Here is a 23,440-nt window from a genome sequence, read left to right on the forward strand (position 1 = left end):
ACCTTAAAACCCCTGAGGAGCCTGGGCTGTCCAGAACGCGCCTGAATGAAAATGCGCCTCCAGCCCAGACTCTGCTTATTTGCATTTCGCTACCTAAAGTCTTTGTGCGCCTCCCGGAGGACAGCGAGAGCGTTACCATCGAGTCTTTGTTTATGTTTGTTTGATTGATTTATATTTTATTTAGAATTTACTTTTGTGTTTCTGTGTATGTGCAGCTTGAGTGTCTCTGAGACTCACTGAGGTCAAAATGTTGGGTTCGGGGCGAGAGCCGAGAAAACTCATTTCAGATACAGAAGCTTAGAATGAAAGCTTTATTTTCTGAGCTCAGGGAGGTTGCCAGTTTGGGATCTGAAGTTTCCTCTGCTACAGTACTTAGCTTTAAGTGGGTGCTGGGGATTAGAACTCGGATCCTGGGGCTTGTGCACAAGCCAGATCTCATGTAGCACACGCTGGACGTGGACTTATCCTTTAACCGTGCTGGAGATTCAAAGCCAACGCCTCACGCATGCTCAGCAACTGAGCTACGTTCCCAGACCCCCTGTTTTCTGTTTGTTTGGGCAGGGCCTGACACTGTACCCTAGACTGATCTTGAACCTGGGTCAGTTTTCCTAGATGCTTAAGATTACAGGCCAGAGACACCATGACTGCCTGCTTTTCAATTTTCTTTTTAAATTTATTTGATTTTGTTTTATGGGCATTGCTGTGTGGTTAGTAGATCTCCTGAAACTGGAATTACAGTTGTGAGCTGCCATGTGGGTGCTGGGAATTGAACCCAGGTCCTCAGGAAAAGCAGCCAGTGCTCTTAACCACTGAGCCATCTCTCCAGGCACTAATTTTTTGTTTGTTTTTTGTTTTGTTTTGTTTTCGAGATGGTTTCTCTGTGCAGCCCTGGCTGTCCTGGACTTCCTTTGTAGACCAGGCTGCCCTCAAAACTCACAGATCCGTCTGCCTCTGCCGCCTGAAGTCTAGGATTAAGGCATGCACCACCACACCCTGGCTCCTGAGTACTGGGATTAAGCTACCACACCCATTGCCTTTAAATTTTTTAATCCCTTAATTTGGTGTCTATTTACCTAAAGAGAATCTCCTGTGCTCAAGGCTCAATTTCCTGCATATGTGGCTGCCTGTGTGTATGTTTGGTTTTGTTCTTAGAGACAAAGTCTCTCTGTTCTGGAACTCACTCTGTAGACCAGGCTGGCCTCGAACTCAAGAGAGATCCTCCTGCCTCTGCCTCCCAAATGCTGGGATTAAAGGTGTGCGCTACCGTACCCAACAGTAAAGATATTTTTAACAATTTCGTGAGCCACCATTCAGAACATAGCACAGAGTCACATTCCCAGGAGGTCACAGAGTCATGAGAGGTGTGGAAACAAAGTAAGATGCTGGGCAGTAGCGGCCGGGGATGAGCAAGCGCTAGTGACCAATGGACACAGTGTGGCAAAGGGGAAAGCTGCACGGACGATGGCGGGGACAAAGCCCAGCCCTGTGGGTGAGCTTCGCAGGGTACCCGTGCTAATAAGGCTCAGTGATAGATAGGTGTTTGGTTTTCAAGGCAGGGTCTCTCTGTGTAGCCCTGGCTGTCCTGGACTCACTGTGTAGACCAAGGTGGCCTTGAACTCACTGAGATCTGTAGTAATCTATCTTTTCAACATTTTTAAAATTTGGGATGTTTAGGCCTCAACTTCCCTTCCAACCTCCCAACCCTACATAAGAGAGAGGTTAGTGGGGAGAGGGGGCCCCTTCCTTCTCCCGGCCGGTTAGAGTCGATGGGTTCTATTGAGCTATACCTGTCTCGGGCGACAGCGGACGCAGCCAGCAGGCTCCTCCAGGCCGCTGCTCCTCGATGCCGAAGCGTTTCTCTCTCTCTGCTCCAAACCATCCATCCATCCTTGGTCTCTTCCAACTGCTACAGGCAACACCGCATACCACACCTTGCTCTCTCTGTGCTTGTACTTATATCCTCAGAGGCCTAGCCCACAGGCGTGCTGCACCAGGAAGGCCTGGCCAGCTGGCAAAAGCCACGCCCTTCAGGAGCCGATTAAAAAATGTGGACAAGCTAAAGCTCAACCTCAAATCCCACACTTGGGATTAGAACAAAAACATATTTACCTTTAATCCCAGCACTCAGGAGGCAGAGGCAGGCAGATCGCTGGGAGTTCGAGGCCAGCCTGGTCCTACAGAGCAAGTCTAGGACAGCCAAGGCTACACAAGGAAAAACAAAACAGAACAAAAAACCAACAACAAAAAACCGGATTTAACAAAGAAACCAAAACTTCCATTTCAGAGATCTGCCTGTCGCTGCCTCCCGATTGCTGGGATTAAAGCCACCGGGCAGGCTTAAGTATATTTTCATTTCTGTGTGCATTTATATAATAATTAGAAACAATTAAGTGAACAAAGCAATGAGAGGACAAAGAGAACCAGGTGTAATTTGGGGTCCGAAAGCCTTGGCAGCAGACTCTAAGGCAGGCTCCCTACATAGAAAAACAGTCAGCTTGGTCAGGGCGTGGTGGCGCACGCCTTTATTCCCAGCACTCAGGAGGCAGAGGCAGGCGGGTCGCTGTGAGTTCGAGGCCAGCCTGGTCTACAAAGTGAGTCCAGGACAGCCAAGGCTACACAGAGAAACCCTGTCTCAAAAAAAAAAAAAAAAAAGAAAGAAAGAAAGAAAGAAAGAAAAAGAAAAAAAATACAGTCAGCTTGGCAGCAGGGCTCTGGGACCAGCAAGGGTTCTAGGTGTGGCCTTTTCTCACAAAGTCCTTGGGCAAACACAGCCTGTAACAGTGGCGAGATCCCCGGGCGAGCCTTTAATCCCAGCACTCAGGGGGCAGAGGCAGGTGGGGTCTCTGTGAGTTCAAGGCCAGCCTGGTCTATAAAGGGAGTTCAGCCAAGGCTACACAGAGAAACCCTGTCTCGAAACCTCCCCCCTCCCCAAAAAAGTGGTGACATCATTTCCCATCCAAGGCAGAAGAGAGGGGAGTAGCGGGGAGCCTGCTGGAATGTTCCAGCAGGTGAGGCTTCCAGTCCTGTTTCTCCATGTGACAGTTTTGATCCCTTCTCAAACCTTCACGGATCGCTCGCCCTCTGAGAGTATAGTTAATATATGTCTCACCTCCAACACCACCAGACTAGCTGGTGTACCCTAGGGCCCCACAGAACCACCCTCAGCGCCTATCCATTCATTGACGCGTGACTGCGAAAGAACAAATTTGTTCTGTGTTGGGGGCGCTTGTCCAGCAGCAAGTGCCAAAGGATGGCCACATGACATGACATGTCCGGCTTGAACTCAGAGCCATCCTGCCTGGCCACCCGAGTAGCTGCAAAGATCTGTGGGCCACTATATATATTTATATTTATATTTATATTTATATATTTATATATATTTATATATTTATAAATATTTATATTTATATTTATATATTTATATATATATTTTTTCTTTCTTTCTTTCTTTCTTTCTTTTTTTAAGCTTATTTATTTATTATGTATACAGTGCTCTGCCTGCATATACACATGCAGGCCAGAAGAGGGCACCAGATCCCATTACAGATGGTTGTGAGCCACCATGTGGTTGCTGGGAGTTGAACTCAAGAAGAGCAGTCAGTGCTCTTAACCTCTGAGCCATCTCTCCAGCCTTTCTGGTTTTTTTGTTGTTGTTGTTGTTCTGTTTTGTTGTTTTATTTCTTAGAGTTTAGAGACAGGGTGTGTGTGTGTGTGTGTGTGTGTGTGTGTAGCCTTGACTGTCCTAGACTCACTTTGTAGACCAGGCTGGCCTCAAACTCGCAGAGATCTGCCTGCCTCTGCCTCCTGAGTGCTGGGATTTCAGTTGTATGCCACCACACCAGGCTTTTGTTTTCTTTCTTTTTCTTTTATTCTCTTTCTCTCTCTCTTTTTTTAACTGTAGGCTGGCCTGAACATTGTTAAGTAGTGAAAATGACTTAGAAATTCTGATCCTATAGGCTTCACTTTTCTTATAGTTTATTACGAAATTACTAACCAAGAGTACCTTACTTATAACCTGACTGATCTAAATAATACGAAAAGGAGATTAAAAAATACAATAATGAAACCGTAAGGATATCAGTTCCCAGGAGCGATTCTCCTGGCATAATCAGCAGGATTTCTTCTGCTGGAACCTGGAGCAACCAGAACCCGGAACCTCAGCAGGAGCCGGAGCCCCGAAGCCTTCCCTCGAGCGGTTCTCTCTAGGTGCTGTCTAGAAGTGGAGCGATGAACAGCCAAAACTATCCCAGGTCTCCAAAGGCCCTGCCTCCTGTTTTTGGCTCACATTTATACCTCCTCTCAGAACTTGTTCAAAGATGTTTTCAGCTGTTTAACAACCAGTCTCCCCCACCTGCTCCCTCACGAGTCTTTTTCTCATTCCCCACTTGTGATCTAAACAAAAAAACCATGTTTATCTCTCCTTTATGATCCTCCTGCCTCCACCTCCCTAGCACTGCTAGAAACTGTGTGTGTACCACTCCCCCTTAGCCACATACATGACAGTGAAAAGAAACATAGGCAGAGGAGGGAACAAAACAGAGCTTCTAGAACACATTATCTTCCCCCCCACATCCTCCCACCATGCCAAGGAAGAAAAGTTAGAATCCAGGCCTTTGTGCAGGCCAGGTTGGCACTCACCACTAAGCCACGCCCCTAGTCCCTCACTAAGGGATTCCAGGCGGGGCTCCACCCCTGACCACGCCCCCAGCCTCTCACTAAGGGATTCCAGGCGGGGCTCCACCCCTGACCACGCCCCCAGCCTCTCACTAAGGGATTCCAGGCGGGGCTCCACCCCTAACCACGCCCCCAGCCTCTCACTAAGGGTTTCTAGGAGGGGCTTCACCCCCTGACCACGTCCTCAGCCCTTGACTGGAGGATTCGCAGAAGGATCTCTGACAGAAAGCTCAGCAAGGGAGATGGGAGACCGCAAAGCCCTTCCAATAGATCCTTATGGAAGGAAAGAAGCACACATTTCCACCCAAGATGTTAAATATGTCTGTTCACATCGTCATGAATTGCAGGAACCAAATTTTAAGCCAAAATAGTCTTTTATTACACACACTGGAGTCTTGTTCAGTCCTGATCAGAAGGCTGTGACACATGACAGTACAGAGCAGCAATTCTCAGCCAGCCTTTTTAACACTGCGACCCAACCATACAATTATTTTATTTTTTATTTTTTTTTATTTTTTGGTTTTTCGAGACAGGGTCTCTCTGTGTTAGCTTTGGCTGTCCTGGACTCACTTTTTAGACCAGGCTGGCCTCGAACTCACAGTGATCCGCCCGCCTCTGCCTCCCGAGTGCTGGGGTTAAAGGCGTGCGCCACCACACCCGGCTCATACAATTATTTTCGTTGCTTCTTTGTAACTGTAATGTTGCTACTGTTTTGAATCGTAATGCAATATCTATGTTTTCTGATGGTCTTTTAGACAGAGTTTCTCTGTGTAGCTTTGGCTGTCCTGGACTCACTTTGTAGACCAGGCTGGCCTCGAACTCACAGCCGATCTGCCTGCCTCTGCCTCCCCAGCACTGGGATTAAAGACGTGCACCACCATGCCCAGCCCTCACTTAAATTCTGCGAAAGGGATGCTGGACCAATAAAGGGGGTCGTGACCCACAGGTTGAGCGCCGCTGGTATGGAGGCATCTAGAAAACAGCGTGCTCAGTGAGAGAATCAGCCACAAGAGGCCAAGGTGGTGGGGGACTTTCAAGCTCCTGACTAGAATTCCGGAGTTGAGAAGCTGGTCAGGGGTAGAACCATCTATACGTAAGGCCCTAGATTCTGTCAAGAGATTAAAAACGGGCCGGACGTGGTGGCGCACACCTTTAATCCCAGCACTCGGGAGGCAGAGGCAGGCGGATCACTGTGAGTTCGAGGCCAGCCCGGTCTACAAAAGTGAGTCCAGGACAGCCAAGGCTAACACAGAGACCCTGTCTCGGAAAATCCAGGGCAGTCAAGGCTACACAGAAAAACCCTGTTTTGAAAAATCAAGAATTAAAAAAAATTTTAAAAAGTTTAAAAATGATTAGAGGCAAAGAGTTCTGGATAGGTAAGCGTATCTGTGGCGCTGTTGTTCATGCCAATCAAGCTGTCACCATTCAGCTGCACACCCTGAAACTGTCAAAGATTTGAGTGGCACGGGGACCAAGTGGTGAACATTGTGACAGAGAACAGGGACAGCACGGCAGGGCGGGGCCGATGAAGCTAAGAAACCACACAAGGATAATGGGTCCTGGTCCATGAGGGAGCTAAAACTTCCATGGTAAAGTGCGGGAGCTGGAGAAGCCGAAGGGCTCACGGAGGCCTGTGCGGGATGTCACGCAGTAGCTGTGGGTACGCTCCACGAAAGCTCGCCAGGCGCGTGGGGTCAGCGAGGAGCCCGCCAGGTGGGACGGCTTACACCTGGGGAGGCTCGCAGTACCAGCGTTGGCCACTAGGTGGGGCGCAGCACCTCCCCGGCACAGCAGGTGCAATGGGGCGGCTCAGCTCCACCCAACTCCAGCCCCAGGTCCCGGAGCTCCGCAGACCTCTGGGACCTGGTGTCTTTTTCTCTCCAACGGGGATTTAAGCTCTTCAGTTGGTTCCTAAAATCTCCTAACCTCTTGAGTCCCTACTTGCACCCCTTCTTCTGCACCAGCCTCGCTCGTTCCTCTTCCAAGCGGGCATGCAGTAGGCATTCAACTTGTGCAGGACGGGAGGATATACGAGGATGGCGTGTGTGCGTGACGGTAAAGTTCTGAGGCACCTTTTGGCTAGAGCTTACGGAGTTGCTCCAGTGTGCAGCTCTAGGGGTCTGTCCCCACCCCCCACCTCCCCTGCTGTCTCCGGAAGGAGGCGGGAAGCAGACGCCCCCAGGCGCCCTGTCACGGAGCTCCGGTTGCTGGGTAACGGGGCGGCGGGTGCGCAGCTGTGCCAGGCGTGGGTGACTTTTCAAGCGGTGTACGCTGCTGTAGGCAGCCCCCTCCCAGGCCTTCAGGGGGTCCTAACCCAGCTGGAGTGTACCAGCCGGCTGCCTCAGTTTCGCCAGGATGTAGCTGGGGGACCTTGGGGGCCATACTGATAGGGGGTGGGACGTGGGAACCAATCAGACAAGACACTAAGGGCAGGTTTTAAAAAAGGGCTTCTTTAATTAAATACAAGGGTGTGAGGCCAGGCGGAAAGGAGGAGGGGAGCGCCCCCCCCACCCACAGGAAGAACAAATCCCTTAGGACTTTGGTCCTGGCTGCCACCCCCTGCAGACACCACCACTCAATGGTTAGACCCAAGTCCCAGTGACAGACCAGAACCTGAGTTGGGGGAAGGGAAGGACACCAAGAACACTCTGGTTGCTTATGGGCCTTAGACCGCCCCCCCCCCCCCGTTTGCAGGAAGAACTGGGGACCAGCAGGAGCCAGGATGAAGTAGCTTCATCCAAAGACACAGAAAACGGGGCCCCAGCCCCCCACCCCACCTCACAGGCTAAGGCATCTCATTTCTGTGGCCAAAGAGAAGGGGGAAATGGAAGTACGGGGGCGGGGGGGGGGGGCGGAGCGCGAGGAGGCTGGCCCGGGACCCTCTGAGCCCAGCTCCAGAAAGGCACCTCCCTTCACGTAGACTCAGATAAAGGTGGCTTGACCCAAAGCCTCCCTCATTGGATGATGGAAGATTCTGGAATAAATGGGAATGACAGAATCCACCCACAGCCAACACAGGGCAGCTCAACTTCCTCTGGGTCCCCAACTTCTTTGTGTGTGTGGGGAGGGTCATCCCTAGTTGCCTGTATAGGAAAGGACTCCAAACCGCAGTAGGAGGACCCTACCAGAGGCTCTCTTCCCCGACAGTCATACCCCTGAGCTGAGGATGGCGGTCACACAAGGGGACCCCTCCCTGAACAAGGAACTGGAGCCTGAAAAAATAGTCGATTTCATCCAAAAACAACAACAAAACAAAACAAAACAAAACCTACCCCCTGAAAGGCCAGGAGCTAAGCCCCTTGCTTTCAGTCCTGCAGTCCGAGGCCATCCTCTGCCGACACCCAGGAATATGGAGGAATGAAGGGCAGGGCAGAGCCCCACATCCCCGCCTCACGGCCACAGGGGTCCTGTAGAAGATTGTCTGAGACGCGCAATGCCACAAAGGCCAAACTCGGGGACCCTTGCCCAGTGGGAGCAGGGAGGCTGAGCCCCGGGAATCAGACACCCAGTCTCTCTCACACATATGCACACCTTCAGCGGGGGAGCCAGGCACCCCCATACCAGCAGTCAGAGAGGACAATAAATAATTTGTTCCCCACCGGTCCAGCATCACACCCCGAAGTGAGCGGCGATACTCTGGGGGGACCGCCACACACCCTGCCTGCGCCCCCTAACCCTAAATTCTCCTCTGAAAAACTCTAGCGTCTCCTGCACTCCTGGGGCTGGGAGCACAGGGAGGCTCTTACCCAAGGCAGAACCTGTGGACACCTGAGATTTGAGTACCCATGGGGGGCGGGGTTTAGCCAGGCCGCACCCCTCCCCCATTTCCCTGAACTTCCGCCATGGCTTTCAGTGGAGTGGGGACAGGTTGGGGCCCACGGGAAGCCCCAGTCACCTATGGCTCTGTGTACCTGTGTCCCAACCTGGAGGAGTGACTGGGGGGGGGGACTTTAGAAAAGGAGTGGGGGGACAGTGTCTAGGCTGCACGGCCCAGTGCCACCTAGGAGGGAAGGCAGAGGGTGGCAGGCGAGGGGAGGCCTGCCGACTGCCCATCTTGGGGTCCCTGCAGAGGGGGATGGGACAGTTAATCATGGCTATTTACAGACATAACCCGAGGCCACCTCCTAGACCGCGCCCCCCCCCAGGTGACCCAAGTCCATTCTCAGTCCCCTTGCTGTTTCCTGGAGGTGGGCGGGGACTCCAGGACACGGGGCTCTCTCCAGAGGGCAGGTGTGTCCCTTGGTGGAAATCCCTGCGGCGGCCTGGGGAGCCGGCCATCTTAGGGTAGCCAGGGCTCTACAAGCCGGCAGGCGCTGGGCTGGGGACGGGGCTAGGTGCGGGACTGCCAGCCAAGCTACAGGGCAGCGAGTCGCTGGGCGAGGCGCTGCGGGCACCAGGTCGGCGCAGCAGTTCCGGACGGAAGCCGGGATGGCGTCGGGCGTGCTTGGTCAGGTGGTCGCTGCGGGTGAAGCGCTTGGTGCACAGGGGACAGGGAAACCGCTTCTCGCCTGTGTGCGTCCGGTGGTGGCGGGCCAGCTCGTCAGAACGGGCAAACTTCTTGTCGCAGCCAGGCCAGTCACAGGCAAAGGGCCGCTCACCTGGACAAAAACAGAGAATTTCCTGTAAGTCCCAAGGCTGCCATCAGAGTCGGCTCTGATCAACACGCCGTGTCTCCGCACCTTAGCCGAGCGTGACTTGACCACCTTGCTTTCATCTGCTTCGAAAAGGCCAGGCATGGGACACTGAACCTGGCTTCTGCCCACTGAGCTACATTTCCAGTCAGCCCTTGTGGGTCCTGCTACAGAGCCGAGCTAGCCTAGAACTGAAGGCAACCTTGCCTTAGCCTCCCAAGTGTTGGGGCTACCAAGAGTGGGCCACCATGTCCGTGCCATGGCTAGCCTATGTTTCTTGGACACAACTCTGCCCACTTCTGCCCATCCTAACAGGTCCTGGGATGTCCTAGTCCCCAACAGCGTCCTTTATTCCAAAATACTACGGGGCACGGAAAGAAGGCGTCGTCTGTGTCCGTCGTCCCCGTCCCCCCCCCCCCGTCGTCCCCCCCCCCCGTCCCCCGCTTTCCCCAAGGATGGGCCTGGGGCACATGGGCTTGGGATGGGCTCTCCCCCATACCCTGGGCCACGTGCAGTTTTGAATAATCAGGCCCAGCTAGTTTTAGCCAGCGTTTCTGAAGCCGGGGTGCAGTGCAGCGGTCCTAGTACCCTGCGGACTTAGGAAAGGTCACCTGGCAATACCAAACTAAGCTTAAATTCAACTTCTGGGTGGAAGGCGGAGAGCCTGGGGGCGGGGCCGTAGGGGGCGGGGCCAGCCCGACTCAGCAGTAGCAGCTGGGCAGGGGCGGGCCGTCACTAAGCAACTTCCTCTACAGACCCCTCCTACCGCCCTGGTGGCCTTGCTGGCCCTGCTCAGCAGCCACAGCCACCCCCAGCCAAGCTCTCCGCTCTCCTAAAGGACCCACACACAACACCAGGCCTCGCGGCGTGGTCAGCATCTTCCTAGATGGGCCTCCAAGGATCTAAAAGGGGCCGGTGGGTTCACTCAGAACCCCAGCGCCTCGGACCTGGTGGGGATGTGGCTCTAGGCTCCAGGACCCATGCATATAGTGTCGACCTGAAAAGCCCGTGTACAATTCCTGTCCAGAGGAGGAAAAGAGGCAGATCCCGGCCACTAGTGACCCGAAGGCCTAAGCTCTGGGAATTCACAACGGGGCTAGCACGGTCACCTCGTGCGGTCCCCAGGCTAATCCACTGGGGAACCGGCAGTATGAAGGATTCAAGTCCCCCAGAAAATGGCCAAGGGGCCCTCCAGACAGGACTAATGGAAATCAGGGGAGGAAGTGTAGAAGCGACCAGAAAGCGGAACAGATACTGGGTCAGACCAAAGGCTGGGTGACCTGGTGACATCTTTGCTATAAGCAAGCAGCTCAGGGGATCCCATGAGAGACGAACTGAGGAAGGGGAGGGAAAGTGGGCGGGTCAGGGACTAGGCGCCAGCCACCACCGCCCAGGAAGCAGCGGGGGGGGGGCGGGCGGGGGGGAGAACTTTCTCCATCCGGGACCCCTGCAAACCACACCCAAGCGCCCCTCACCATGGGGCACAGGATGCAGGAAACTGCCTCTGGGGTACCCATGTGCCAATTGTGTGTATATGGCATCCAGGCAACCTGAGGCCCCCACAAGTTGCGACCCTAGGCAAGGGAGAAGGGACTAGTGTTCCCAGGTGGCTACCAGCAGCCCTCATACCTAAAGTGATCCAAAATGCTGGGTCCCTGTACAAATGTTTGTCAGCGGGCCCAAGAGCCCCAAGCCTGCTCCAGAAAGGACTCCCGGTGCGACCACAGCGCTCAAGGGGCTCAGTCTGGACTGGAAGGGTGCTTGGTTATAGGGCGGGGTTCCTAGCTTTGGAACAGACGCCCGGGGGGGGGGGGATGTGCGCAGAACTATGTCTGTTCAAAGGGGACAGAGAATCCTGTAGCCATTTTGAGGAGGCGGGGGGGGGGGGCGTAAGAGGAAAGGGACATCCCCTCCTACCATGCAATCAGCTTACTTCCCCTTTCGGGGCCTCCCTGTGGGGTTAGCTCCCCCCCCCCCCCCGCCCCGCGCCACTTTGCCAGGAGCAGGTTGCAGTGGAGGCGACCGCTGCCAGCGCCAGCCCGCTGGGAACGCAGCTGCTGCACGTAGCTCGGCGGCGGTGGCGGTGGCGACCGGTGGAGACGTCGTCGGCAGCTCCACCCGCCTTGCTCACGCGGTCCTAACTCCCGCCACGGCAAGACAGAGGCCCGGGCCAGGGTCGCCTCGCTGTGCTGGGAGCCTGCCAGTCCCCGCCCCAGGCTAGGGGGTTGGGGAGTGCACGTGTGCACACCGGTGGTGGCGTTTCAGTACTCCCGGCACACTTGCCAAACGCCCGGCCTGGCTGTGCTACACAATCTACCCAGAGCGGTAATTTGAGGGTGGGGGTGGGGGTGTTGCAGGCCAGGGGGCGTTTCAAAGCCCAAGTCCTGGGTACCTGACTACTGGAACTCTGGGCCAGCAGGGGGAGGATTAGGTGGGTGGGGACCACGCAGGAAGAGCCCTGTGGGCGTGGCTGTGGACTTGACCCTCTGACTCGGGCGGGGCCGGGGTGAACTGGGGACGGCTTAGGTGCTTTGTAGCCTCTAAAACACGCAGGTTGTGACATCCTGTAAACTTGCTTCAGGAGGGGAGTGGCCAGAAGAGGGGGACCTGGAGGTGCAGTTTCCATCAGGCCCCGCCTCACCCTGCCTGGGTCTGACCTCCTCAGGGGAACACGGCACAGCTGACCACCACCTTGGCTGGGGAGTCAGTGGTAAAGTCTGTGCGTTACCCCGTCCCGCATGGGCATGATATTTGTCCCTCCCCAACGCCTAAATGTGAGCCGAGGCCCGGTGCTGAGTTCCCAAAGCCGGTTCTGAAATTTCATGGGGTGAGTCTGAGCTGCACAGGAGGCGGGCGGGGGGGGGGGGGTGTTCAAGGCTCGCTTGTGGGGAAGTCTACAGCCTGGACAGAGAAGGTGAGCCCGGAGCAGCAAGGCTGGCTCACTGCTCCTGAATCTGACACCTCCCACCAGGGGACTCCTATTATTCCATTTACATAAGGGGGGGGGTGCTGGAGAGATGGCTGAGCGGCTAGGAGCACCGGCTGCTCTTTCAGAGGACCGGGGTTCAATTCCCAGCACCCACATGGCAGCTCACAGCCGTCTCCAACACCAAGATCTGACACCCTTGCACAGGCATACATGTGAGCTAAACACCACTGCACATAAAATAAAAATAAATCATTCTTTAAAAAGGGGGGGGCAGCAGGCTATAGACATGCAGATGCCTCCTGCCACCAGGCCCACCTTTACTGTTACAAGGAGCTGGAGCCCCGGGAATCACGTGGTAGAAGGAAGTCCTCTGACCTTTACATATGCACACACACCTATACACACGAGCACACAGTAAATACAAGTAACTTTACTCAGGCAGTGGTGGCGCACACCTTTTACCCCAGCACTCAGGAGGCAGAGGCAGGCTGAGCTCTGTGAGTTGATCTACAGAGCAAGTTCTAGGACAGCCAGGACTACAAAAAAATTTAAAAAGCTCTGGAGGCCAGCCTGGGCTACACTTTAAGTCCCAAGTTAGCCAGGGCTACTGGGGAGTAGAGTATCCCCACCAGACTCCCTAGGACAGACACCAACACACCCAAAAGGGCAGCGGCCCTCTGGTTGGTCTACCAACTGCCAGCCCATCTGGCTGCTTTTATCAGAATCCTGGCTAGGAGTGTGGTTATCACCTCCAGCAATGTTGGGGGCCCCCACCAGCTGGGGAGCATACACCAAGCCACAGCTGGGTGGAATGTGATGGCAGTCCCCAAAGGCCACCTGACCGGCACCCCCAGGACTTCAACTCTCATTGAGGAATCTTGACTAGGCCCATCCATCCCAGGCCTCAGTTTCCCCACTTGCTTCTCCCTCCTGGAGACTGCTTCAGAAGAATTAGAACCACTCCCCCCCCCTCGCTTCTCTGTGTGACCTTGGCTGTCCTGGACTCGCTTTGTAGACCATGCTGGCCTCGAACCCACGACCTCCTCACCAGCCCTGGGATTCAGGCATTCTGCACTTTAAACTGGTGTAAACACTAAGGGGCAGATGTAGCGGTCTCTGCACCCCACCCCCCTCAGACACCGCCCCCCCCAATGCTTCCTCCCACCCTAATCCCTTCTCTCTAAAGAGATTTCCTGATAAAGCCAGCCGGCCTCCTAGACAGCCCCCCCCCCCTGCCCTGGAGATTAAAGGCAAACCCTTCAGTAGCCCTCAAAATGCCAGCCCTGGGGCCAGCTCACCCTTGCTTCTCCAGCCACACTGCTCCTAGCCCTACCCAGCAACACAGGCCTCCGCACATCAGGCCCTCCCAACTCATGGTTTGGGTTGAAAGGGACAGAGAACTGCAACATTCTCCCCCCCCCCCCACCCCACCCCCAGCCCTGGTAACCACAGGCACTAACATTTCTCCGAAAGCATATAACTTTTTTACATTACTGTGGGCGGGTGGGCAGGAGTGTGCGCACCATGGTGTGTGCGGAGGTCAGTGACGGCAGGTGGTGTCCACCGTGCAGGCCTCTGGGACAATCCTTCTTGGCCATCACCCCTCCCCCCCCACCCCCAGCCCAGGGGATAATGTTCCTCAGACTTAAGTAAACAAGACTTTCAGACAATATGACTGGAGGTGACTCTGAAGCCCTCCAGAAGACACCAAGCAATGTCCAGGGGACACATGTGCCTGTCGCAGTTAGGGGGAGCCCATGGTGTGGGGTGCATGGAGGCCACCTAGCAGGGCCCGGACACCTTTACTGAGACCCTGCCAGGTCTGCGTTCTGTCTCCAGGGACCCCCCCCCACACACCCAGAGGCCCCCCCCCGAAAGAGGATGCCAGAGATGGAGGGGGCTTGGCAAACAGAACCCCGAGCCTCTCCTCCCGCCCGCCCGCCCCCGCCCCAAGGCTGGCTCTCTGGCAGTATCCATGGTAACCACGTCAACATCTCCCACGGCCTCTAAAGTCCCTTCTCCGCCCCAAGCAAGGGCTGTGGCAACCGGCAGCGCCAAGCTCTGCCTACCGCCTCCCCCCCAGGCTCTCCTCTGCACCCCCAAGTACAATGGAGTGGCTTCAGTCAGAACTAAACCGATCCTGGCCCTAGGCAGGCAAGGGTGGGTGGGTAGCAACAGTGTTCTTTCCCCTAGTCCACAGGATTAGGCTCTGAGAGGACCAGACCTACCCCAGGCCCTGCGCTAGAGGCGAGCCCCACTGACTCGGCCGGGGTGCCATCTTCCCCCAGCAGGGTAGAAAAGCCAAACCCCCTTCCACTGAAAAGAGGCTGGGTAAAAAAGTCAGACATTGGCCGGGGCTTGTACTCCTAGCCCTGGGGAGAAAGCTGAAGCAGGATTGACTCGCATCTCAAAGCTGGTCTAGGCTACCAAGTGAGAATTTGTCTCCAAGACTGAGGCTTTTTGCCGGGCGTGGCGGCGCACGCCTTTAATCCCAGTACTCGGGAGGCAGAGGCAGGCCAGCCTAGTCTATAAAGTGAGTCCAGGACAGCCAAGGTTACACAGAGAGACCCTGCCCCCCCCCCCCAAAAAAGAGGCTTTTAAAAATAACCCTGGTGGCACACACCTTTAATCCCAGTATTTAGGAGGCAGAGGCGGGCACATCTGTGAATTCAAGGCCAGCCAGCCTGGTTTCAGAGTGAAGTCCAAGACAGCCAGGGCTACAGTGACCCTGTCTATCAAAACAAAAACAAAAACAAACAAACAAAAAAATCCCAAGAAAACACCAAGTCATTTAAATTAGCAGGGCTTAAATGTTCCCCAGACAACCACAAAGTGACATGAAGGTGCCCAGATTCAATGGGCTCCTCCTGCCCTACAAATGGCTATTATAAGAGGAGTTTGGGGACAGGGTACCCAGTCTCCCATGGTGACAGTGGTGATAGCGTATGACACAGGATCCAGTGAAGGCCAGCCTGCCCGTAGCCATCCCTGGACACCACCTTGTCAGCCTCAGTTTCTCTGGCAAGCCAGGTCACCTCTTTCAGCTTAGGGATGGTTTGCAGGCACTGAACAGAACTGCCTCCTGGGGTCCAGGGTGTGTGTGTGTGCTGGATTCCTCTTTTACAGACCTCAAGTCAAGTCTGGGAACCAGGAAGAATGCTGGGATGAAACATGTGGGTAGTACATCCTGGCTCAGAAAGATGGGGTCCGTGGCTCAGCAGGCTCCCATTACTGGCACACTGACTGACTCGGCGCAAGCCAGGGCACCCTGGACGCCAGACCAAGGCAGGGAACGACATCTCTCCCCATTGTCTCACACACAACCGTGCTGTGTCTGTGGTCCCCTCAAATGTTCTGGAGATGTGTAGCAACAGCGAAGGTCCATCTGGGGCCCAACATGGGGCAGCCTCTAGACCACAGGGGCAGTGACTGAGGGACAAAAAGAGAGGGCCCCTCTAGCAGAAGACTCAGAAGATGGCGCCTCCACCCCCTACCTGCCCTGACTCCGCCTGGGGCCACCCACACAGCTATGGAGGCTGTCCTAAACTTTCCTCCAGTGGAACCATGATGGGGGCTCCCGGATCAAGCCATTTTTGGATGCCTTGTTGCCCACGGCAACCGTTAAGAGTGGGGTTGTATGTATCGCTTATATAGACAGGAATCCAAAAGCAGGTAACTTAGGGGGATGGCAGAGCCAGGTCGCCCCATCCCAGGGAGGCCTCAGAGCTGCCGGCTGTAAAGGAATGGCTTCTCAAATCCCAGTGTGCATCCCCAGCTAACACGGATAAACCCTAAGAGTGACCAGGTCAGGAAGCAGCCAATACCTGGGGGCAAAAGGTTTCCCCAATCCAACGCCAAGGGACTGGCTTCCCAGAACCCCTGGCGCGGCTAAGTCTCTTACTGACCACCTTGGACTTTGTGCAGATCCACCACAGGTGTGTGGAGTACAAAAAAACACAAGGGGTCAGGGGAGAGTTGTTGTGGGGGGTTTTCCCTTTCTTTCATTTTTAAAATTCTTCTGAAGCAGGTTTCTCTGTGTAGCCCTGGCTGTCCTGGACTTGCTTTGTAGACCAGGCTGGCCTCGAACACAGAGATCCGCCTGCCTCACGATCAGTGGGGGATTAAAGGCTTGTAGTGGGGATTTCAATCTCTTTGGATTGAAGATTCAAGGCCCTAACTCCAGGTCCAGGCCCTGGCATCCATCCACTACGTTCAATAACTCAGAATGAAGATTTAAAAAAAAAAAAAAAAAAAAAAAGACGTTCGGGGCAGCCATCCTCTCACCATCCCCACCCCCTGATCCCAAGCCAGAGGCTTCGCCACCCTCCGGAGGGAATCCGCGCCGCTATCCTGGAGGCGGTGAGTCGGATCCACCCACCCTCTTCACAGATAAGGAAACTGAGGCTGGGGGAGGGTCGAGGAAGAACTACGGAACCGGATGTTCTGACCACCAAGCCCGAGAGACCCTGAGCGCAGAGAAACCGGATAGGAACACGAATCGCGACTGAGGGGCTAGGAGGCTGAGGGCCACGACCCCGCGCGGTGGACCGGCCATGCCGGGGTGGATCCCGAAGAGTCTGCAGTCACCGGAGCTTTGGCCACCAGGGCCTCCCTCCGCGCGCCGCCCGACCGCGTGGCCGCCACGCCCCCCGCGCGCGCCCCACCCACCAAGTCCCCGCCCTCCCGGCCGGCCGGGCTGCTGAGGCCGGGGCGCGCCCCCCTCCCCGCCCCCCACGCGCCACGCAGTTTCGGGGTTCCCAGTGAGGTGGGGGAAGGGGGTCCCCGAGAACTCTCTAGTTCGCTCCCTGCACCCCACGGGTGCCAAAAACGAGGGGCTTACCTGTGTGCGTCCGCAGGTGTGACTTGAGGTGCGAAGACTTGTAATAGGCTTTGGCGCAGCCTGGGAAGGGGCAGCGGTGGCTCTTGGCGGCGCCGGGGGCGCGGCTCGAAGACGGAGAGGAAGCTGCTGAAGAGGAGGAGACCGGTGAGGTGCCCCCCGCGGTACTGGCTGCGGTGGCGCCTCCCGGCCCGCCTCGCAGATCGGCCAAGATGCTGGCGGCCAGCAGGTGGGGCGCAGCGGTGGCGCCTCCCGGCCCCGGAGCGGTGGCTGGAGGTGGGGGTGCCCCAGGGGTCCCCGGCGGCGTGGCCTCACGGCGCGTGGCGCGCACATCCAGGCCGGCAGTGGGGCCCGCGCCCTCGGGGCCGGGTCGTCCGCGATGCACTACGGCTCCAGAGGAGATGGCCATGAGCACGTCGGCGGCGAAGTAATCCACGCACGCCACGGCCGCCGACATGCCGGACAAGGACGCGCGGGCGCGGGATCGGCAGCGGGAGAGAAGCGGAGGCGGCGGGAGCTGCGCCCGTCCGGCCGGCGGCGGCTGCTGGAGTGCGGGAGGCGGAGGAGGGAAGAGAGGAGGAGGCCCCGGCGCTCCGCCGCCGCCCGCGCTCAGTCCCGCCCCGCCCCGCCTGACGCGCCCTGACGCACCGGAGCCCGCGGGGGCGGCTGAGGCCCGCCCCGCCCGGAGGACGCCCCCTCGGGGCTCAGTCGCCACGCCCTCTTCCCACCGCGGTCACGCCCCCTCCTGCCGCGCCCTCCATCGACCGGAGAGTCGCGCGCCACCGCGAAGGGGCGGAGCTCACTCCGCCAGCTGCGGGTCCTCTCCCACTCTCACACCTCGTGTACGGGCAGAGCACCCGGGGTCCCTATCACCCTAGACCGTGCCCTCTCCACGCAAGAACAAGCGAAACCGAGGGAAACAGTCCCCTCGGCCCGGCGGGCACCGATCCCACCGGTACCCTTCCCGGATCCCCACCGCCCCACGCGTTGGGAGTTACGCCCACCCCCGCGACACGCCCACATGCCCCACCCCAGCCCCTGATGCCCCGCCTCCTGCCCAGTACGCGCCACGCCTCCCCCGGCTGCGCGCTCCATCTTCTCCGGGGCGCGCCCACCACGCTGTGCCGGGTGCACAGTCGCCGGGAACCCTCCCCTCTCCAACTTATCCCTCCCCCTACACTCAGGCACTGGGGCGCGCCCCTGTCCGCTCGGGGTTGAAGGGGGCTGGGATCCGCACGTGGCCAGGGTGGGGGTGCGGAAACGCGCTGCCCCGCCCCCGGGCCACGTGCGCGACCCTCCCCCTCCTTTCTCGCCCTGGCGCCGGGCTGTAACCCAGCAGTCCTGACTCTTCTCTGGGTTCCCCAATGCCATGCTTGGCTTGGGGACGAAATATCCTGGTGGTGGGACTTGGGAAAACGTAGGGTGCCCACCACCTTACGTGAGCGAGGGTGGCTGAGCGAATCTTTAGAGTTCGTATTTGCGCACCGGGATTCGGGAATCACTAGGCCTGTGGATAACCGGGATGGCAAAAGTGAGCGGCGCTTCCAATGAAAAGGCCTGGCTCGGTCATCCATGCGAAGCTAGGGGACACCGGAGATCTGGGCGTTCCTTCCTTTCCCCGGCTGGGCTCTTGAGACTAGGGCAGGGAAACTGAGACTGGCTAATAGAGTGATTGGAAACTCCCAAGGATAGTCTCCAGGCCCCAGGCGTCCGAGGCGCGGAAGTTGGCTACCCGGCGCCCGCCCCTTCCTAACTCCCGCCGGGTTGTGGAGGCCATGCAGTGCCCCGCGCGGCCTCCAGGGGGCAAAGCGCCCCAGCCGGAGCCGTCTCAGCCGGACCTCCTCCATATTCACGTTTGTTCCGCAGCTGAGGGTAGATGGTAGTAGAGGTCCCTACCCTGGGCGTCCTCTCTACCTTCCCCACCTGCACCCCAAGCTGATTTGGTCGGGTTCCACCTCTACCATGTTCCCCAGGCCCTACTGTACTTCTTGGTGACAGCCTGTGCCCCTCAATGTCGGAGCTTGGATACCTACTGGGAGCCTCAGCAACACTCAGGATGGACAGGCATGGACAGGTTACCCAAGTCTAAGTCCGGCAGGAAGGAGGACAGACCCACCCTTCCCCCAGGCTCGCACTGCACCAACCAGAAGCATCCTGGCCCAGTTTCTGTGTTTTCCTGTAGGAATCTGTTGCCCTCCCTCTGCACTCCAGCATCCTCTGCACCCCCACACACACCTGAAGAGAGAAGCCGTGTACAGTTTTGTTGTTGTTTGTTTTTGTTTTTGAGAACTGCAGCCCTAAAAGGGCTGCCCGAGGCTCGTGATGTCACGCCCACTAACAGCCCTACGGTGGTAAGCAGGGGTGGTTGCACAACCACCAGGTGGTGCCACTTACAATGCCCCAATCATACCCCCAGCTCAGTCGTGCCCCAGGGCCATCTTTGGGCTATGCCTGCCTTTGCCCGGAGCAGCCTCCATTTGAGGGCACACGTAGTGTTCGTGCATACTATCCTCACACCGCAAGCCACCTACACGTGCAAGCCTAAGGACCTGTCAAGGCTGGAACCCAGGGCACACAGCTCTGCCACTGAGGATTCTGGGATAAATAAACAGCTTGCTCCCACAAGGCACAAGAGGTGAGTCGCTTTCTCTGTGATAGTACCCCTGGGGTTCAGGCATAGGCCTTGGCTAGTCCCCTGGGTGAGTTGTTTTATTTTCAGACAGGATCTGGTGTATAGGGAGGGTGACAGGTCTGGGCTACCATGCCTATCCAACATTTGGCTATATGTATTTCAGGTCTCTTTTGAGACAGTTCTGGCTGTCCTAGAACTTAGTATTTAGATCAGGTTAGCCTCAAACTCACAAGAGATCCACTTGCCCAGCCAAGGGCTGGGGTTAAATGTGTGCACCACACCAAGCCCCAGAGGCGAACTCCTAAGGACCCCTGTGTTGAGAGCTCTGGGCTCCCTTCTGAGGGACAAGATTAAAGCGTTGGGGGCCTAACTCAGGTTCAGAGATATGCTAAGGCTCCCTCAAGGCCTGTCACCTCCCTGAGACTTAGAGTGTGCCTGTTCTGACCTGCACCGTGGGGAGAGCTACACACACTTCAGTCAGGTGGGACAGAGACTGCAGGTCTGTGTCACTTATGCATCCTCCAGGCTTCGGCTTTTTTATTTTTATTTTTTAAATGTATACAGGGCTCTCAGGCCACCAGAGGGCATCAGATCACATTATAGATGGTTGTGAGCCACCATGTGGTTGCTGGGAACTGAACTCAGGACCTCTGGAAGAGCAGGCAGTGCCCTTAACCTCTGAGCCATCTCTCCAGCCCATTCAGGCTGTTTCTCTTGGGGACAGTGACTGAAGATAAGCTGAGCAATGGATGTTTTTTTGACCATTGTTTGTTTTTGTTTTGTTTTGTTTTGTTTTGGGTTTTTCCAGATGGGGTTTCTCTGTGTAGCCCTGGCTGTCCTGGACCCACCCTGTTGACTAGGCTGGCCTCGAACTCAAAGCGATCAGCTTGCCTGTGCCTCCTGAGTGCTGGGATTAAAGGCGTGCGCCACCACACTCAGCTAGAGTTTTTTTGTTTTGTTTTGTTGAGAACGTAGTGCACACCTTTATTCCTAGCACTCCCCAGGTGGAGGCCGGAGGATCAGGGAATCCAAAGTACTCTTGGATATTATAAATGAGTTCCAGAGCTGGGTGCTGCTGACGCACGCCTTTACTCCCTGCACTAGGGAGGGAGAGGCAGGCAGATCTCTGTGAGTTTGAGGCCAGCCTGGTCTACAGAGTGAGTTTGAGGCCAGCCTGGTCTACAGAGGGAGTCCAGGACAGCCTGAGCTATGTAAAACCCTTTTCTAAAACAGAAGCATGACTGGATGAGAGTGGACAGGTCAGCCAGGCACAGCATCCGACATGGGCCCTCAGCCAAAGGGGCGCATGTCCAACACATCCTTGTCCCCATTGTACATGCTGAGTAAAGGAAGTAGCTGTCCCAGAGGACACAGTGGGTTTGCAAGTCACTGGTCCCTGCCTTTCTTCCCAACGGGGTGCAGCTGGTGCTCACAGAGAGCCCTCGAGACAGGAAGGTCCCACCAGCCATGGGGGACGGCTAGCAGCCACGGGTCTGAGGTCAGGTGTAGGGACCACGAGGGAAAGCCCAGGGCCCTGTGGCCATGTGTGGTCTAGGAAACCACTACAATGAGGGTATGAACATGTTGCCGGGAGAGCAGCCTGGCCCCAAGCCAAACCAAAGATGGGGGACTTCCTGGAGTGGACCATGGCCTCTGGTGAAGGGGTGTGTGTGAAAAGGAGCCTAGGGGAGCAAGACACTAAGAAGTAACTATAAGACACAGGGAGTCACAGACAACCTAGGAGCTGGGGTCACTGTCCTGTCCATGGTCTGCAGGCTCCCAGCCCTACCGCCATGCCCTGCCTCTCGTGGGCAGGCAGAGACGGCACACAAGGGTGCGCGCCCACCCACAGATGCTGTGCTTCTTGCTGACAGATGCATAGGGGTCACCTGTACAAGTGAACCAATCAAGGTGAGGACGGCGCCCAAGACTGAGCTGTGATGCACAAGCCACAAGTGCTAAGTGTCCAGCAGAGAGAGCCAAGGGGGGATTACATGATATTGTCCGGTACTTAAGATGGTGGCGCACGCCTTTAATCCCTGCACTTGGGAGGCAGAGGCAGGTGGATCACTGTGAGTTCGAGGCCAGCCTGGTCTACATAGCGAGTCCAGGACAGCCAGGGCTACACACAGAGACCCTGTCTTGAAAAACAAAACAACAACAACAAAGAGCGGTGGCCACTCTTCCAGAGGATCCAGGTTCAGCTCCCAGCACCCATGTGGGGCAGTTGACAGCTGCCTCCAGCTCAGGGGCGCTGGGACTCCTTTCTTGCCTCTCGGGGCACCTGCCCTCTAGTGGTACAGAGACCTGGATTTAGGCCACTCACACACTTCAACAAAATTGCCAGCAAACAAAGGGGTAACTTCCTTGTTTCCTGTAGCTGTGTGTCTGTGCACGCACATGTGTGCAGGAGCTTGGGAGTCCAGAGGCCCTGGGGCCCTTGGGGTGACAGGCAGTTGGGAGCTCCATGTGGATGCTGGGAACTGAGCTGAGTCCTCTGCCAAGAACAGCAAGTGCTCTTAACCGCTGAGCTGTCTCCCCAGCCCCAATTTCCTGAATATATAAAACACTTTCGCAAACAACCAAACCAACTGGATAGAAAGAGGCCAGGAAATTTGGATGACTTAAATATGCATCTTTATAATACATGTACTTTTATCCAATTTTTGAACAGCTAATCGTGACAGAGACAGCTATTGCAAAACACAGAAGCATTTAAAAAGTTGGCTGTAGTCGGCCAAGCCAGGTAGCTCAGTGAGTTAAGACACTTGCCTTCAAGCCTGATACCTGAATCCAGTCCCAGAACTGACCCTTGACACTTGGCCTCTGACCTCTGCACATATGTAGTGGCACATATGTCTCACCCCCTAATAAATGGGTTTGGGTTTTTCAAGACAGGGTTTCTCTGTGTAGACCTGGATATCCTGGACTCGCTTTGTAGACCAGACTGCCCTCAAACTCAAGAGACCCGCCTGGCTCTGCCTCCCGAGTGCTGGGATTAAAAGGATGCAGACACCATACCTGCCTGTCCTTTTGTTTTTAACTTGCTGTAGTGCACACGCTTGCTCATGCCTGTCATCTCCAGCAGTGGGAAGGCTTAAGGCCACAACTCCCTGCACAGCCTAGGCTACATGTGAGTTACAGCTCACCAGGCTCAGAGACAGTGGGACCTTGTCTCTCCCCAGCATGCACCCCCAGCAGCACACAGGCTCAGAGTGCCACAGAGCAAGACCCTGTCTCAAAGAGCAAAAAGAGGGCTGGGGCTGCAGCACACGGCCTGCCGCCTGGGCAGGGAGCCCTGGGTCCCATCCCTAGCACCCAGGAAACAGGCACCAACAGCTGGCTTGGGGAGAGGGGTAGGACCAAAGAAAAGCATTTCTTTTCTTCTAAGTATTTGAACACAGCTTTGCTGGTTGGTTTTTTGTTGTCCCCCGCCGCCCCACTAAAAAGCTTTTTAAGGCAGGGTCATGCTCTGTACCCTAGGTTGCCCTAAATACTGGTAGCAATTCTGCCTCAGCCTAGCTAGGATCACTTATCCCTCCTGACCATGTGCATCCTGGGCCTGCGTGCAGCCACTTTCCTGCCTGCACTGAGATCACAGTGGAGACTCCGCCCTGGAACAGCCTGGGGGGCGGGGGAGGAGAACCAAGCCAGGCAGTGGGACGTCGGACAGGGAGTCTAGTGAGGGCACCCTTGCAACCTGTGCCAAGGTCCTGATGGCAGAGATGAGCGGGCGC

General features: G+C 56.1%; 1 protein-coding gene across 1 annotated transcript; it reads right to left on the reverse strand.

The window, feature by feature from the left end:
• Window positions 1-7,104: 7,104 nt before the first annotated feature.
• KLF16 (KLF transcription factor 16) lies at window positions 7,105-17,715 on the reverse strand. Its single transcript, XM_084795598.1, has 2 exons — window positions 17,075-17,715; window positions 7,105-9,272 (listed from the first exon to the last, which is right to left on the reverse strand). Exons 1-2 carry the CDS (start codon window positions 17,526-17,528, stop codon window positions 8,971-8,973), a joined length of 756 nt encoding a protein of 251 aa, XP_084651724.1. The 5' UTR covers window positions 17,529-17,715; the 3' UTR covers window positions 7,105-8,970.
• Between the last annotated feature and the right edge of the window lie 5,725 nt (window positions 17,716-23,440).

The sequence above is a fragment of the Acomys minous genome, assembly GCF_964271855.1.
Source record: "Acomys minous genome assembly, chromosome: 9".
Taxonomy (NCBI): domain Eukaryota; kingdom Metazoa; phylum Chordata; class Mammalia; order Rodentia; family Muridae; genus Acomys; species Acomys minous.

Bases quoted from the DNA above. Each gene is read 5' to 3' on its own strand.
- KLF16 (XM_084795598.1), bottom strand. From the start codon at position 17,528: ATGTCGGCGGCCGTGGCGTGCGTGGATTACTTCGCCGCCGACGTGCTC. The intron at 9,273-17,074 runs GTAAGCCCCTCG...GTTTTTGTCCAG, and splicing joins ACACCTGCGGACGCACACAG to GTGAGCGGCCCTTTGCCTGT.